This window comes from Leptinotarsa decemlineata, unplaced genomic scaffold (genome assembly GCF_025532065.1).
Source record: "Leptinotarsa decemlineata unplaced genomic scaffold, Ldec_3_MD MMD2_tig00026282_RagTag_RagTag, whole genome shotgun sequence".
Taxonomy (NCBI): Eukaryota; Metazoa; Arthropoda; class Insecta; order Coleoptera; family Chrysomelidae; genus Leptinotarsa; species Leptinotarsa decemlineata.
In genome coordinates, this window is record NW_027412668.1 from 17,334,163 (window position 1) to 17,351,271 (window position 17,109).

At 34.4% G+C, this 17,109-nt stretch overlaps 2 protein-coding genes across 2 annotated transcripts in view; one reads left to right on the top strand and one right to left on the bottom strand.

The window, feature by feature from the left end:
- The window catches only part of LOC111509646 (uncharacterized), a 31,430-nt gene extending 15,505 nt beyond the window's left edge, over positions 1–15,925 (top strand). The window contains exons 9-14 of the mRNA XM_074179932.1: positions 525–575; positions 1,441–1,479; positions 5,748–5,899; positions 9,756–9,907; positions 11,735–11,854; positions 15,710–15,925. Coding sequence (XP_074036033.1) covers positions 525–575; positions 1,441–1,479; positions 5,748–5,899; positions 9,756–9,907; positions 11,735–11,854; positions 15,710–15,797 — 602 coding nt within the window. The 3' untranslated portion in view covers positions 15,798–15,925. The remainder of the gene's footprint in view (positions 1–524; positions 576–1,440; positions 1,480–5,747; positions 5,900–9,755; positions 9,908–11,734; positions 11,855–15,709) is intronic.
- The window catches only part of Adsl (Adenylosuccinate lyase), a 115,569-nt gene that overhangs the window by 84,455 nt on the left and 14,005 nt on the right, over positions 1–17,109 (bottom strand). The gene's annotated exons all lie outside the window — the stretch shown is intronic.

Genomic DNA, 17,109 nt, shown 5'->3' on the forward strand with positions numbered 1-17,109 from the left:
TTTGTATTACTGCCAGTATTGAAAATTATTTTATTAAGAAGTTTTCTGGGATAAGAATTTTCGATCAATCTGTCTCTAAGAACTCTGAGATTTTTTTGCTTAAGAAAAGGATGTACTAATTTTTCTATTTTTTTTTTCAAACAAAGTATTGAATTAATTTTTTATGAAAGGAATAGTAATTGATATATCTTCCTGAATTAGTAGGTTTGATACCAATCAGTAATCAAGGAATTATTAGTTTTACGGATAACTCTTGATGTATCAAGAAAAGGAAGGGTCCAATTATTTTCTATTTCGATAGTGAATTGTAACTTATCATTTGGATTCGAAACTTTGGATTTGAAGCTTTATAACTTCTATTTAATTATATGCGAGCGCTTTCGACAGCTGGTCGTACTGTCATCATCTAGACTCTACTCTCAGTTATTTCTTATGATATGCACAAATTCGAATGAAGAGGCATTGAGGCAAAACCATGAATCACTCCTTATTCTATAAAATAATTAACTATTCATTTGATACAGGAATTCCGAACTTCTCTAGTAGTCTTTTAGCACGGAGTCAACAGAATCAAGGTAAATTACGTTAATAGCGAATTTCAAGTTGGTATTTCAAAAGCCGATGTGAATATCATTATTTCATGTTACTATTTGAATTGATAAAAAAAAATTCATCTTCTATCCATATTTGTAATTGTTTCATCTAAACACTAAAATTTCTGTATGGGTTGTTATCGATTTTTGAAGTACCAATCACTGTCAATTTTTTGATTCATCTTCCTATTACATACATTTCTCACAGCTAGTATACGTCAAGATGGGGCAATTGCTTGGTATGGTTTGCAATATCTCAAAATGGTTAATGCTAGATTAATATCAATTTCTGCACTGGATACCTCTGGGGTCCCTGTTCTTAATTGTATAGTTATTTCTTTCCTAACCTTGGAAATTATTAGCATTAGCATTATGATCAAGTATGTTATGCCTTGACAAAAGTAAAATGTTTGTTCAATTTGTCTTATTTACTTTCACCGCTGCATGTGCAGAAAAAACAAGTTCCAACAATCACTCAACATTTTGAAATTTCTAACTTGGACAATGATTCCCAGGTTTATCCACTCTTGCAACCACCTTTCAACCTTCCATAGAGTATATTAATGATTTATAGTTCGAAAGCCAAATTTTTGACTAACTCATACACTTACCCCGCCTTACGTATTAAAACATATTACATTTTTTGTAATAGTGACGAAAGTATAGTTATTGAAACATTATCAAAAGATTATAGGATACTTTATTACATTTTTTATGATGAACATAATTGAATACTTCTAATTTACTATTTTCACTTCTGTTATATTGAATGACAAAAATCTCACTGAGCACAATATATTTTTTCTATTGGTACGGTTTCAATATTCTTCATCAACTTTATTTTCAGATTTCTACTGCGGTTGTCGAAGAAATGGTTTGGATGCTGGTGAGTTCAATTCAATATTTTTAAGTGATCCGCAACTGTTTTCATAACAACTAGCTGCCATTTCTCAGTAAAAATTAGTCTAAGCTCTATTGTCACCTTCAATTTTGCTTCTCTTATAGATTTTTGGTACAAGACTTTTCTTGCTGGTAAAATTGCAACTGGTTGAATTTTCAGTATCCATCAAGGAATATGTATTTTACCATGAAGAACATCCTCTGAAAATTCAACGTATCCGAAGTTTGCCTTTTTCCGGGATTAGCGATAATACGGTGACTGAGTTATTATCTTTTCTGAGTTATAATCTTTTCTGATTTATAATCTTTTCCGAATTACAAAACTTCCTATAAAAAAGTTTGTTCTTTAAAATAAGTATTCCATCTAAAATATCGAAATACAAAACGATTGAAATCTCCCAAACTATCAAAGATACCTTGAAATAATATACAGGCTGATTCACGGTGGATGGCACATTAGACGTTTCTGGTGCACCAGACAACGGATCACTTTGAAAATTTAATGGAGGGCATATTCGGACATTCTCTAGCCAACTAAAATATTTTCGACAATGCGGTGTTGCCGCTTCTATTAGAAAGCAGTAGCAACTTTGATTTTTCAAATGAAACACTCTGTATATAATATTATTTTTGGAATCTCCAACAATTGCCCGACAACTTTTCTTGATATTTTCCAATACCTATCTGTTACCGTTTTCGAAATAAAAATTAATTTCAATTTTTTTCTTCGAAAATCATGACTTCTAAAAATGCCCATATCTTTTAGCTAAGAAGTACTATGATATCGAAATTTGGTTTGGAGTTAGGTGATACTTGGACACTTCCCACACGTCAGCCTAATCTCCGTTACTTCAATACAGGGTGGTAAAAAAATACGGTTTTTTCGTTTGCTTGAAAAAGTTGCTGAAATTTGATTATTTTAAATGGAACACCCTGTATATACCTTCCAACCAGAAGTTGCATATACCTTCAAAACGATGGAACAAAACTATTCAAACGAAGTTCTTATGAATTTGTTTATTATTTTTGGACAGTGTGACAAAATTATCAGCAGAACATGTAGAAAGTTCAATGAAATGTATCCGAATCTACCGCCAATGAACCTCAAGAAATTTATACGAATTCAGAACAATTTCAATGCATTTGGATCAACTTCAAAAGCACCAAGAAACTTGCCTCGACCCGTAACTTTCGAAGACAACCAGATTAATGTCTTAGCATATTTTCACGCATTTCCCGAGTCATCGATAAGAAGTGCTGAAGAAGATTTGGGTATAAAATATTCATCGGTTCAAAGAATCTTGCGAAGACATAAAATGCATGATTATAAATTCACCAAAATTCAAGCAATGAAGCCTCAACAGAGAGTAGAATTTTGTGAAATGTTGTTGACACGCATTCAAGAAGATTCACTTTTTTTAAATAAAATTATTTGGACTGATGAATCGAAATTTTCGAGAGAAGGGATTTTCAATAGAAAAAATCGTCATTATTGGTCCAGTAAAAATCCTCACGTCACAAAAGAAGCCGGATTTCAAGAAAAATTTAGTTTTAATGTCTTCTGCATATTGATGGACAACAAATTGAGGTACGTGATATACGAGGAGTCATTAACATCCAGAAGCTACCTGAATATTTTGGAGAATACTGTAGACAGTTTCGTGGATAATCTGCCACTCGAAGATTACCGAAACTGTTGGTACCAACTAGACGGAGCTCCTGCATATTGCACAAGAGAAGTGAGCGCAGGACTGGATAGACTATTTGACGATCGACGGATGAGGCGCTTGGGACCATGGAATTGGCCAGCGAGATCACCCGATCTTAATCCATTAGATTTTTATTTGTGGGGAATGTTTAAAGAAAAAGTTTACAAAATACCCGTGCGTTCGAGAGATGAATTGTTAGAAAGGATTGCCCAAACATTTGAAGATTTGGATCCCAATGAAATCAGATCTGCCACCACGAAAGCAGTCAACACACGCATTTTAAAGTGCTTGGAAGTGAACGGCCAGCGATTCGAACATATTTTGAAATATTCCACATGATTGTTTTACTTTTTTATAATTATTCATATCAATATTTCCAATTTCAAGTTTCTCGGTGCTTTTTTAAAGTTTATCCAAACATATTGAAATTGTTCTGAATTCGTATAAATTTCTTGAGGTTCATTGGCGGTAGATTCGGATACATTTCATTGAACTTTCTACATGTTCTGCTGATAATTTTGTCACACTGTCCAAAAATAATAAACAAATTCATAAGAACTTCGTTTGAATAGTTTTGTTCCATCGTTTTGAAGGTATTTGCAACTTCTGAAGTGACGAAAATGTCGATATTATTAGGAGAATGTCACAACGCTACTGTCAAATAGTAATCATGGCCTGCTTACCAAATACCGAATGGAAATACCATTCTGAAGGGACATTTTCACAAATAAATGTTTATAAGTCCGAAACTTGATTAGTTAGGTATAGGTATGATATACATAGAAAGAAAGCAAATTTCAGCAGCTTTCCGAATTTTCAATAATATACAGGGTGTTCCATTTGAAATAATCAAATTTCAGCAACTTTTTCAAGCAAACGAAAAAACTGTATTTTTTTACCACCCTGTATTGAAGTAACGGAGATTAGGCTGACGTGTGGAAAGTGTCCAAGTATCACCTAACTCCAAACCAAATTTCGATATCATAGTACTTCTTAACTAAAAGATATCGGCATTTTTAGAAGTCATGATTTTCGAAGAAAAAAATTGAAATTAATTTTTATTTCGAAAACGGTAACAGATAGGTAAAGGGAAATATCAAGAAAAGTTGTCGGGCAATTGTTGGAGATTCCAAAAATAATATTATATACAGAGTGTTCCATTTGAAAAATCAAAGTTGCTACTGCTTTCTAATAGAAGCGGCAACACCGCATTGTCGAAAATATTTTAGGTGGCTAGAGAATGTCCGAATATGCCCTCCATTAAATTTTCAAAGTGATCCGTTGTCTGGTTCACCAGAAACGTCTAATGTGCCATCCACCGTGAATCAGCCTGTATAGGTGTATTTTTGCCAAAAAAGTCTAACAGTGTTTTTCGTACGAAAAATTCAGTTCTCAATTCATAATATAGCTATTTCTCCGCATCACCAAATGGTAAATGTTGAGAGAAAAATAAACGGCCCATTTAGACATTATGGTGTGAAAACAAAACAAATCTTTATTGTCTAGAGAGGTAGCAACCATACTTACAGGAGAGCTTATACAAATATAGTTGTCGTTAACTGTAGTTCATAAATTCGTGTTCAATAAACATGAAGCTCTTAAAAATATGAGCGAAAGCTGCATTCAATAGTATGCTTCACAGACTATTAAATATTCCATTGTCTGGGAGTAATTTCCAGAGAGAGCTGAGTTTGATCAAACAAATCGCGGTCAACAACGATTATAAGGTAGATATTATATACTCCATTATATCCAAAAAACTATAACAGCAAGCCATGGACCAGGTCTACCCAAATTCAAGATGCGATAACGTCAATTATAGGACATTGTCATATTTGGGTGAACCCATTAATATTATTGCCCGTTTTTGGAAGAAAGAATGCGTACGCTCAACTTACAGAACGAATAATTGTCTAATTAAATTTATTAAAAACAATAAAGGCAAATCTTTGGTGTTGGATTGATCAGGAGTATATAAGCTGACAAGCATGTGTTTATTTTCCAAAGAAAGGAAGAAAGTTACTTCTTTGCATGATCTACACATCTTTGTTGTGTTTATTTCGATATACTATTTTATTGTTATATACGGCTGTTTTGGGAATTTCAATCAACTTCGGAAAAATGAGATAGGTCATCAATTCTTTTTTACAAATTTTCAATTCAATTAACAATTGAATAAATTATAGAAAGCCATTTTTGTTATCCTGTTGCGAAATGCCAATTATGTTTTTAAAGAAAAATCGATTTTTCAACGTAACTTTTTGATTATTTGAATAATTCTTTCAACCTAAAAAATTATAATACGCAAAATATAAAGCTTCATTTTTTGAAATGTTGAGATAACAATGTAATCTATTGACATTTTTTAATTGATATTTGATAATGGTACACTGTCTTCAGCTACGATGTGTTCCTGACTAACGAACGCGTGGAGCCCTATTTTCGGCGTTGAATTAAAACTATCAAATTAATTGTTCAGTTGAAAAAAATCAAAAATATTGATCTTCACTGAAATGTCTTTCAAAAACTCTCATAACTTTTTTAGATTATAACAGCAGGCCTCAGTTCTCTCAGATAAGTCAACGTAGTGGAGTTAATACTTCCAGCAATCTTTGTCAAGAAATGGGAACGGAAATGTCACTACCAGCTAAAGAGTGTAGTGTGGCGGACAGTTTGGAAAGAAGAGAAATATCATCGGTAAGTCAAATTAAGAAATTAAGAACAATACATTTGGAATTCTTGAAATGTTACCTCTCTAGATGTCGTGAACATGTTGCTCAATACTGTTGTAGAGTAATATAGGTACGTTTGAAATTAATTCGAATTAAAGTTGATGCCAATACTCAGGAAAGTACTCATTCAATCATTTGAAGATGAGAAAAATTGTATTTTTCTCGTCAAACCACCTTTTCATTTAGGTCCTGAATTTAGATATACATATAGATACTAAATAAAACTTTGGCTTGAAAACGTATTCAGTAGGTGAAATGGGGATTTTGTTTCGTGAACATTAACAGTTTTGACAGTTGTTTCATTATCATTATAATAATTTTTCAATTATCAATATTATTCAAAACCATGGTCCATTATACATATACATATCCTCAAATATTTGGAAGGCTTCAGAATCTTGATCAATCATCAATGTGTCTTTCGGAACTAAAGATCAACAAGCGACCTTCTATCGTATGTCACCCATATTGCAATAACGCAATCGAGAAACATGGAGAGTCAAGAGCTGTTGCGCTTGATATTTCTGAGGCCCTTAACCGTGTGTGTCATGAAGGTTTGCTAGCCAAACTTTGATGCTATGGCTTGTCGGATCATTTTTGGTTGAGGCTCTCCAGTTTCCTGAATGAACGTTCCCTACAAGTGGCCGTCGATGGATATCTCTCGAATACTTTCACAATTAACGCTGCTGTTCCACAGGGATTCACATTGTCTCCAATTATCTTTTTATTTTATATCAACGACTCATTGGAAAAAACAAGAAATCAATATATTGCTTTGGTGACCACAGCACACTTGTCTCGTCACTTCATTTGGATTCCAGAACAGGTGCTACGGAGGCACATCTTCACAGGCAGCAGGAGGATCTAGAAGTAATTTCAAACTGAAAGTATCTAGGTTCAATTCGAAGCCACCAAAACCCAGACATCGGTTTTCTCCAAGAAGATAAATGTCTGCGAACCAGATATAATTATGTCAGGTCGGACAATTCCGCTTTCTGCTTCGATAAGTTTGTTGGGGGTTGATATGGAGAGCAATATGTCTTGGCACAATTATGTCGCTGGAATTGCAAAGGCTGCTTCTCAAAAGCTTGGAACACTGTTCCAAACCAAAAAACTGTACGCACCTCAGCAAGCGTTAATGCTTTATAAAGCTTAGATCAGACCTTCTTTAGAGTATTATTGTTCTCATGTATGGAGCTCTGCCCCCAAACAGACCCTGCAGTTGCTGGATTCCATCCACAAAAGAGCCATCCGCGTGATAGGAGACGCGCGAACATCACGTGCAACCTTGATAGCCAGGAACATCGAAGAAAGGTTGAAGATTTCTCTCTCCTATAGATACTTTCACGGGAAGTGTTCAAGTGACTTGGCACATTCGATTCCACCAAGAGTGGTACATATCAGAAATAGGCGACTTACTGTGGTTGCTCATCGTTGTGAGGTTCAACTCAGTACACCTCAAACTTCATTGTTCAAGAACTTTTTCATCTGGAGAACTGGAAAATAAGTTTCCTGGGAACGTTTTTCCAAATGGATTTAATCTCCAGCGATTCAAATCTAATGAGAATCGCCACTTTCGCACAGGCACCGCTCTGAGAGCGCCTTAAGGATTTTCCTGTAATGCTTGTGTTTTGTCCTTCAAAACATTACCCATACAGTTAATGTATATCTGAGTTCGCAGGTATACATCACCTTTATGGTCTTGCTGATAGTGAAGCAGAAAAAGTCAGACAGTTGTATCCAAATGGAAATATTCTGTATGTATGAAAATTTTCAAATGAGGAGACCCGCATCATGTTACTGATGGAGATCATCAGAACGTGCAGGGTGCTCCACAGAATTCGGCCTCAGGGGTCATAAGAACTGGCTCGCATGGATGCAAACGTTGATAGTATCCTTACAGAAGAGGTTGACATCTGACAAATTATTATCGTGTACAGCTCCGTTCAATCGTTTTCCCAACCGGAAACCACGAGATAGAGACTACAATCAAGTTGGCGAGACAACACGCTTGTCGTACACAATGTGTGATGGATTACAGAGTGGCCAACAGGTCTTTCACGTCCGCAGTGTGGCGAATAGCCTTCAAATTGAGACATTTCTATCATACTTGTGCTGTTGACCACCACACAGCACTCCTTAATAAAAATAAAAATTAAATAAATAAAAATGCTAGTGACCGCTAAAAAATTATTAGTGAGGCGAGCTAAAAGCATTACGGAATCGAGAAACCTCGCTAATTCCACTGATCGCTGATCAGGTGAAATCCTTCTGGAAGGACATTTATGAACACCCACACTCAACTTAGACACTCCAGCCCTAGTGCTTTCAGCAGGAAGGTTCGACAGATTGAACTCAATAAATTTCACAACCCGATAACCCAGGATGATGTTCCAATAGCTCTGTTCCAGCCCCAGGAGGGCTAAACATTTATTAATGGAAAACACCAACAAGCACCTTTTTTCTTTGTTTTTTTCACGACAGAACACAAGGATTTCAGGAAAATCCTCAAGGCGCTGTGCAAAAGTAGCGATTTACGTTGGATTTGAATCGCTAGAGATTGAATTCATTTGGAAAAACGTTCTCAGGAAGTTTATTCCACATTAACACAGTTCTCCAAATGAAAGAGTTCTTAAATAGTGAAGTTCGAGGTGTACTGAGTTAAACCTAAAAAAATGAGTAGCCACAGTCCGTCGCGTATTGATGATATGTACTGCTCTTGGTGGAATCGTATGTGCCAAGTCACTTGAACACTTTCCGTGAAAGTATCTATGAAAGAGAGACAAATATCCAACCTTTCTTCGATGTTCCAGAGTATTAGGATTGCAAGTGTTTTTGCATCGCCATCTAATCAGTTTTTAGCTCATAGCTGGACGGAGACTAGCCGATTCCGAATTGATTTGTCGAGTAGCCGATTCCGAATTTATTTGTGACGGTGCGGACCGTTCTAATCTCCTGAAACGGAGATTTGACGATTCTTAAGAATTGTAGACAGATAACATGCTTAAATTCTTGTAATACGTTGTTTAATATTCACCAGACGAATATACTGGTATGAGCGGAGAGGGTCGAATAAAAGAATCGCTGGATGACAATTTTCAAATTTTTTTTTGATTTTTGTGTGTACAGTATCAGCATTTCAAAATGAAGTCTACTGAACAAACTGACATAACCAAAATTTCTTATTTTCATATGCTCGAAAGTGTTGATCACTGAAGATCTTTCAATTCGTCTGAAATTTATTTTTTTTTGAAATTTTGCTGAAGGAGTTCAATGTTGAAAAATTTATTTTTTGAACTTGTTATAACTTTCAAAAATATTTTCCAATATAACTTAATATTTTTGAAAAGAGCTGCTTTTGTAGGAAAATTACATCGTGAATATAATGTGGAGTGTTCCATTCAACAAAAACGAGAAAAATATTTTTGAGTTTTCATTCACACATTATTGGTGAAGAGGCAGTGAAATTATTATTCAATAATTGATGAAAAAGGCCCCTTTCATGAGTTTTTGGTAAACTTCTGAACCACTTGGTATAACCGATAAAGTCGTTAATTTCTCAAGACTACTTTTTCGAGGGAATCCGAATGTGAAAACAATATATGTCATCCAATTCAAACCCCACTCCAAGCTTCTATTCGGTACCTTGTATATTAGAGAGTATTCGAAAAAAAAAACATGCATTGATGTTTCAAACTTTTATGAAAACTGTTTTTCCGTGATGGAATACTTTTTTTGACGAGTTCACTCCTTCGTCTCCAAATTCTAATGGATCTCGATGTGACACACACTGTAATTGAAATAAATACGTTTATTTTCAGTCTGTCACTCCTGACTCTGTGGACGAAGAAATCATGGTCTGCCCAATATCAGAAACCAAAGAGGTGAATGCTATCGACAAAAACTTATGGCCAAATGTTTGTACATGTTGCACCTGTAACGATGTCAGAATATTTTGTGGGAATTGTTGCGAGTAAGTTTTGTAGATTCAAAAAAAAATCACTATCAATATTGAAATTTGTTCTGATGGGTAAATTTATTGATAGATACACGGAAAATACAATTAATAATTTATACACACTTTCTCGACACACATCAGGAGTGCAACACAGTCAACTACACCGATGATGCCAACTTGGTTAGCGAAACGCACCTTGAGAAGAGGTGGTATGTAGTCGAGGTGTTATCCTCGGATTTTTACGTTGTTGATTCTATCTCATACACTTTAGATTTCAAATGACCCCATAGAAAGAAATCTACAGGAGTGAAATCCGGACACCTTGGTGGCCATATCTGTAGGACGTCTTCTGCTAATTCAGCGACCAAGAAAATGATCATCCAAAAACTGTTGCACTGGATCTGCAATATGAGGAGGTGCACCATCCTGCTGAAAAACTATTTCGTTTTCGAATAAATTTATATCCTCCTCAATTGCCCTACTGATGCACGATATTACTCGATTCTCCAACATATTCAAATATTTATCACTAGTCAAATTATCAACGATAAAAAAAGGTCCTATGAGGTGGTCACCTGAAATTCCTGCCCAAACATACAGTTTTTGAGGTCGTTGGGTATGAACTTGACGTATAAATGAGATGATGTGGTGCTGCAGGTTTTTCCGGGTTTTCCTGCAGCTGAAAAAGCAAATGCGCCACTGGAATCAATTAAGTCGCCCCGGAGCGCCAATTAATTTTTATTGTTGTTTTCATTTTAATTTTAATAATTAAATGTAGATTATTTATTGTGCTCAAAAAGTAAAAATAATGAGGATTCATATCACTCCAATATCGACAATTCACCTCTCCATTCAAACTGATCGTACATTTATCCGAAAAACAAATTTTATTCAAGAAATTCTGATGCAAGTTGATCCGTTCAGTGAGACTTTCACAAAGCTCGATACGTCTATCGAAATCATGTTCGTTCAATTCATGAACTAGTCTAATCTTGAATGGATGAGATTTGTACTTATGAAGGATCCTGAAAAAATTTGTACGACTGATTCCTGATTTTCGAGATAACTTAGTAAGAGATTGCGAATTTTCCATTAGTCCAACGTGTCCTAAAACTGCAGTACAAATAGCTTCATCGTTGATGACTGCTGAAAGGTTATGCTTTTTTTTGTTAACAGATCCAGTTTTCATAAATTTGTTCAATGATTTCGAAAAGTATTTGTGTCGTACATTTCTTCCTGGGTGCTTATCATAGAAAATACGGGCAGCAGCTCTATCACTATTTCCATTCTGGTGGTACAAAGTCACTATTTCAATCCGTTCTCGAAGCGTATAAACCATTGCTTCTTAAGTATTCACAAAAACAGAAACACCAATTGTAACTTCACCTGGTAGGTAATTGTTATTGTAGAGTGGGACAAATACAAAATGAAGAGAATATCGAATTCAAACTTAACCAGGCAAAATAAGACTTTTTTGAAGTATACTTCACAACCTCATCATTTTGACAGCTTCTTTTGTTGTCGAAATATATCCAATGATTTAATGATAGTTCATTTTATCTTCTCTAATCTAGATTGTGGTTGATATCTGTAAAATTTTGTTTTTCTGTCCCACTGGATCTTGCCTGTATATGCCTGATGTTTCATTTCTATTGACTTCTGTTGTCAAGATGTACCACATTACATTACAATTTTATTATTCCCAAGACATATGATAATAGAGGCAAAATTATAGGATGTTAGTAAAAAAACAATTATTCAGTAGAATCAGTTAATACATACTAGGGCCTTTTCACAGACTAAATTGTGAATTGAACTATTTTCTTTATTTCACCTATACAGACCATGTAAGGAACCCATTATGCCAGATCAAATGGATTTCGTCACCTTATCAAGAGAATCGAAGACAAGTCAAATAAGTGGTTCCATCATCCCGAATTGTCACGCCGATCCAATTTGTTCGTAAGTTATCATCAGAATTCTTTATCTATATATATATATATATATATATATATATATATATATATATATATATATATATATATATAAATGGATGTTTGTTGGTTGGTTGGTAAGTGATAAACTTCTACATCGCTCAACCGATCGTGATGAAACTTGACATGTATAAGTAATTTTTCATAGAGGAGGTTTTTAGGCTATCAACTTTTCTGTAACTCGCCACTAGATGGCGCTGTAGAACAATTTTTTGAAAGCACTGTTCTATAACGCTGCGCACGCCTAAGTTCGTTGATTCTGATTCTGTCAAAACATTGAAACAGCAGCGATACAGCAACATAGTACTAGTATTGTATAAAAATATCAAATCGATTTGAGGATACATTTTGAACTTAGAAAAAATAGTTTGCTTTTGTGACCCATCTACATGGAAAAACATGTGAATAGATTCAATATGCGAGAAGATATCATAGATTGTGGATGTATGTATGAATTCGAGATATAACGTCATACGACAGTTTGAAGAAGAAAACCATATGCAATTTTTAGCTAACAGTAGCAGTAAAATAATTAGTTAATACTTAGTACCGAATACGTGACATAAAGTCACGAAAAAAATATTTGATATACCACATGAATTAAAAGATGCTATCCATGATAATGATTATACAATTTTTATACTGTGAAAATTTGTATGATTATTATATATAGTGTAATTAAGTTTCATAAAGTAACGGCTAGTGTATTCATAATTTGAGAATCAAATTATATGCATACAGAAAAATTAAAAAATGGGGTGTTGCTGTGTCGTGGACATGGTCGTCTGTTGTACGTGAATACATCTTGTACGTAACGGGTGATCTTTTAATGTAATAATGAATTTATTAATACCAAGAAACATTAGATGTTTATAGTAGGGAAAATCTAACATACATATTTGGGAAATACTGAGAGTGATAAAACAAACAAAAGTATGTAAAACGGCAAAATTGTCAATCTATTTCAAAATATACTCTTTTACTTGTGTCTCTCGTATAACTCAATTTAGTATACTGTATTTTACTATATAAATTAAGTCCTTCATGAAAAATGAATTTTTGATCAAATTTGCTTTTGTGTGGTTGTGAAACTATATTTTGAATATTACATAAAATACTAGCATGCACTGCTTCATTCGGTCAGATGCTGTGTGATTGTTATCATTTGACTGCTCTTATAATAGAGGAGCCCAAGCGGGGATTTCGGGATTTACTAAAGCGCGGCAGATTAATATACAGGGGGAAACCTTGTACCCGGTTAAGTACCTCCACCAAATATGAGCCCCATATTTGAGGCCGCCCGTGAAGGATAAAGGATCAGATTAGTAATAAAAAATTGATCATCAGAAATTCTCGAGCGCGTCAGATTAAGGTAGGGTGAGTTAATTACATGCTAAAAAGTGTATATTCCAGTAATCTGACAATTTGAGAGACACGTAAAGAAAGGAGAGGTCAGCAAAGTTGTAAAAAAATAACGTCATTTCGACATTCTTGAGCGTAGCCATATTTTTTTTTATTTTGAAGGAAATAATTCAAGGATAACCAAAAATATATAATCTGACAATTTCCGCAAGCCGAAATAACAAAAATTCGTCGATGAAGTTTAATGCGTGCAGCTGTGTGATACCTATATTTCCCTCTCCGAGTTTCTATTCCTCTTTCACTTTTTCCCTATCTATTACTATCTCACTCCGTCCCCACTCTGAATTCTGTTGCCATGACACCATCACAGCTGATCACAGAGACTCGCTCCTGATGATGTTGATGATTAATTAATCAATCGATTATAAAAAATATTGTTTTTTTGCATTTTTTAACAATTATTTTCTCATAAATACAAGTATTCTACTTAAAAAACATACACTCATTCATTTGCATGCTATTTCCTGAGTTTTCAATTATTTAAGTTCAATGATAAAAAAAAAATCTAAAAAAGTATTTTTTTTGTCAGATTAGGCGAATCCCTCTAGATAATCGTCAGATTATGAGACAGCACGACTAGAACATAAAGATGAACCATATATATCTTTCACTAGTTCGGACTTCCATTGTCTACTATATAAAATGATTTGAAATCCCTGAAACAAGTAAAAAAAGAATAATTAAAAAAGAATAGTTGAAAATAACAATAATATTAAGCAACAATAAACCTGAAATGAAATGATAGTGAAGTAACCTACAAGTAAAAATATAATAATTGAATAAATAAAAATTAAAGGAATGCAAAAAGAAAATAATAAAAAAATCAAAAAGTGTAGAGATTCCAAGTCACGTTAGTTCACGACGTTTCGATTGTTGGTATCTACAATCGTCTTCGGGTGATGTCTGGATACCAACAATCGAAACGTCGTGAACTAACGTGACTTGGAATCTCTACACTTTTTGATTTTTTTATTATTTTCTTTTTGCATTCCTTTAATTTTTATTTATTCAATTATTATATTTTTACTTGTAGGTTACTTCACTATCATTTCATTTCAGGTTTATTGTTGCCTAATATAATTGTTATTTTCAACTATTCTTTTTTAATTATTCTTTTTTTACTTGTTTCAGGGATTTCAAATCATTTTATATAGTAGACAATGGAAGTCCGAACTAGTGAAATTCATCACGAAACATTGTCAATCACCTTCAAACAAACATATATATCTTAATCTGACGCGTTTGAGTATTTCAAAATGGCGAATTTTTTTACACATTACAATAATGGCCGCGAGTTTGCGTCAGATCGAAATTGTAGATTATTGAATGAGAGCTTTTTTTTGTTTCACTAGACTGGACCAATTTTTATGATTTTTGTGTTTTTGGATTTGTCTTCGTCGGGAATAGGATAATAAGTATTGAAATATAAAATTTCCTCAATAAAAATAATAATAATGATAAAAGAGGCAAAACATCAGTGACAATAGTGACATGTTATAATTAAACGTAAGTGTCAGCTCATTTGTTATGACAAAACGCAACTGACAGTTCACGTAATGTTGTCTATGACTGTGGTTTGTTTTAAATTATCGCAAAGTTGACCGGTTATGTGTTTTGTTTTGTGCAAAAATTATTATAATATAAATTTTATTGTGATGATATTATTATCAACAATGCCGCAACCCAGAAGAAATTATCTTTCCCGACAAAGACGTAATGCAATTAAGATTCAAAACATCGCGAATGCCTCATTGTTGGTTAAGACTTGGAAAAAGGCGATATTGTGCATACACGTCGCGATGCTAGGCAACTGCAACAAATATTCTTATATGGGTACTTGAAAAACTCCAAACAGACGATATATGTGATATAAAAAATGTATGTTTTTCACAGGGTGAATCGTATGTGGCATGCTTTATTTGTTCTTGCGCCTGATAACAAACTGAAAAATGTCGTATATAACATGCAATTTCCAATTAAATTGGCATTTGCAATGACTATTGATGATTCCAAAGGCCAAACACTGTCCGTTTGTGAATTGGATTTGAGCACACTGGGTTTTCAACATGTAGCTACAAGAATAAACTGTATCCCCCCGTTTTTGTTATCATTACTATAGATAATCCATATATTATGAAATTCATTGAATTTTTCAATGTTTTTCATGCAATAATAGTTTCAGTTTCTCAATAGTTCCATTATTAAATTAAGTACCTCAATACAAGTTTTACACTTCGTTAGTCTTTACTACCTGCTTGAATAAGATAATGCATAGCACAACATGTGTCGCGGTTTCGTAAACGTGAATTCTGATGCAGATTTTCATCAAGTTCAAGTCCATTCAATCGTGATATTAAATTAGTTGAATATTGGAAAGCTCATATTACCATTTATGTTACAGCTTGTGTAAACTGGACAAACTAACCGTAGACAAAAGTGTCAATACATTACCAAAGAAGAAACGATTTTGTTTTGGAAAGAAGCATTGATAGAAATGTTGAATTCGTTTTTTGTTCTGTCAGTTACCTGTTCGATTTCAAAAGTGAAAATGCTTTTATTGAATTTTGTATTCGCCGATTACCATATTTGTTACGAATAAAGTGTCGCTTGTTGAAAATTGAAGTTTCATCATTTCGTTTCGTATCAAACGTATAAAACTTTTATTTAGTACAAGAATCTCAATCCAGAAGCAATCATGAATACAAATGTATTGTATTGTAAGTTAGTTACAAATAAAAGTGGTATAAAAAATATTAAGTTTTAATTCTCAATTTTCCATTGTGATCTCCAACCACGTAGTAACGGATACATTCATCAATCTTTTCAAGATATGAGCTGGTTCTGATGATTTTCGAGAAGAACTCTTCGTGGATCAAAAGATGTCGACATATTTGTAGTCAATGAACTACAGATCAGATTTAGATTTCACTCTTGAACCGTCCTTGATGAAAAATTCACCTGGAACGCTCACTTGAAAACAGTTTTACACAAAGTCAGACTCTCCCTATGGACATGTCGAAGGATTTGTGGTAAAACTTGGGGTTACAGAGACAGGCTTGTCTGGCCATCAGTACCTGACCGTCAGCGGCAATGGAGATTCTTTAAGATTTACCCTCTCTTCACATTTTTCTAGAGAGAGAGACTAGATGGAATGCATATAGACTTGTGCATATTGCCAATTGCACAACTCAATTTAATGCAGAGTGTAACAAACTGTTGGTTGACACTGGAAGTCACAGCATTCTGGAAATGACCTCTGACATTATGCCTCCAACTGTTAACTACGAACTGTCTTTATCAAGTACTGTTACCGAGTAGATAGGACTGGATCCTCCGGAAGAAGGAAATATTAAGAGCAGATAGTTGTTGGTTCACACACGGATCAAAAACACCTTCCGCTTCCGGTGCAGGTGTTTTCAGTCGCAGACCCAGGACAGATATATCAACCTGCCAGGAACCTATGCGACTGTATTTCAAGCGGAAATTCACGCTATTGAATTGTGTGCGAAGAGATTGGAAGAATCCAACCTCATACACAAGTCAATAAAAATATTCTCGGACAGTCAAGCGGCGTTGGAAGTTCTTGGCTCCCACCGAGCAACGTCTAAATTGGTAGCAAACTGCCAAAAAAGACTCTCCTCGATAGAAAGACTCAACAGATTGTCTCTGGTCTGGATTCCTGGCCATACTGGCATGGAAGGCAATGAGGCTGCTGACTTCCTTGCGAAGGAGGGTGATGCAAGCAGTTTTATCGGACCAGAACCTGTCATTGGCTTCGCTATAGGCTTTGCCAAATGAAAA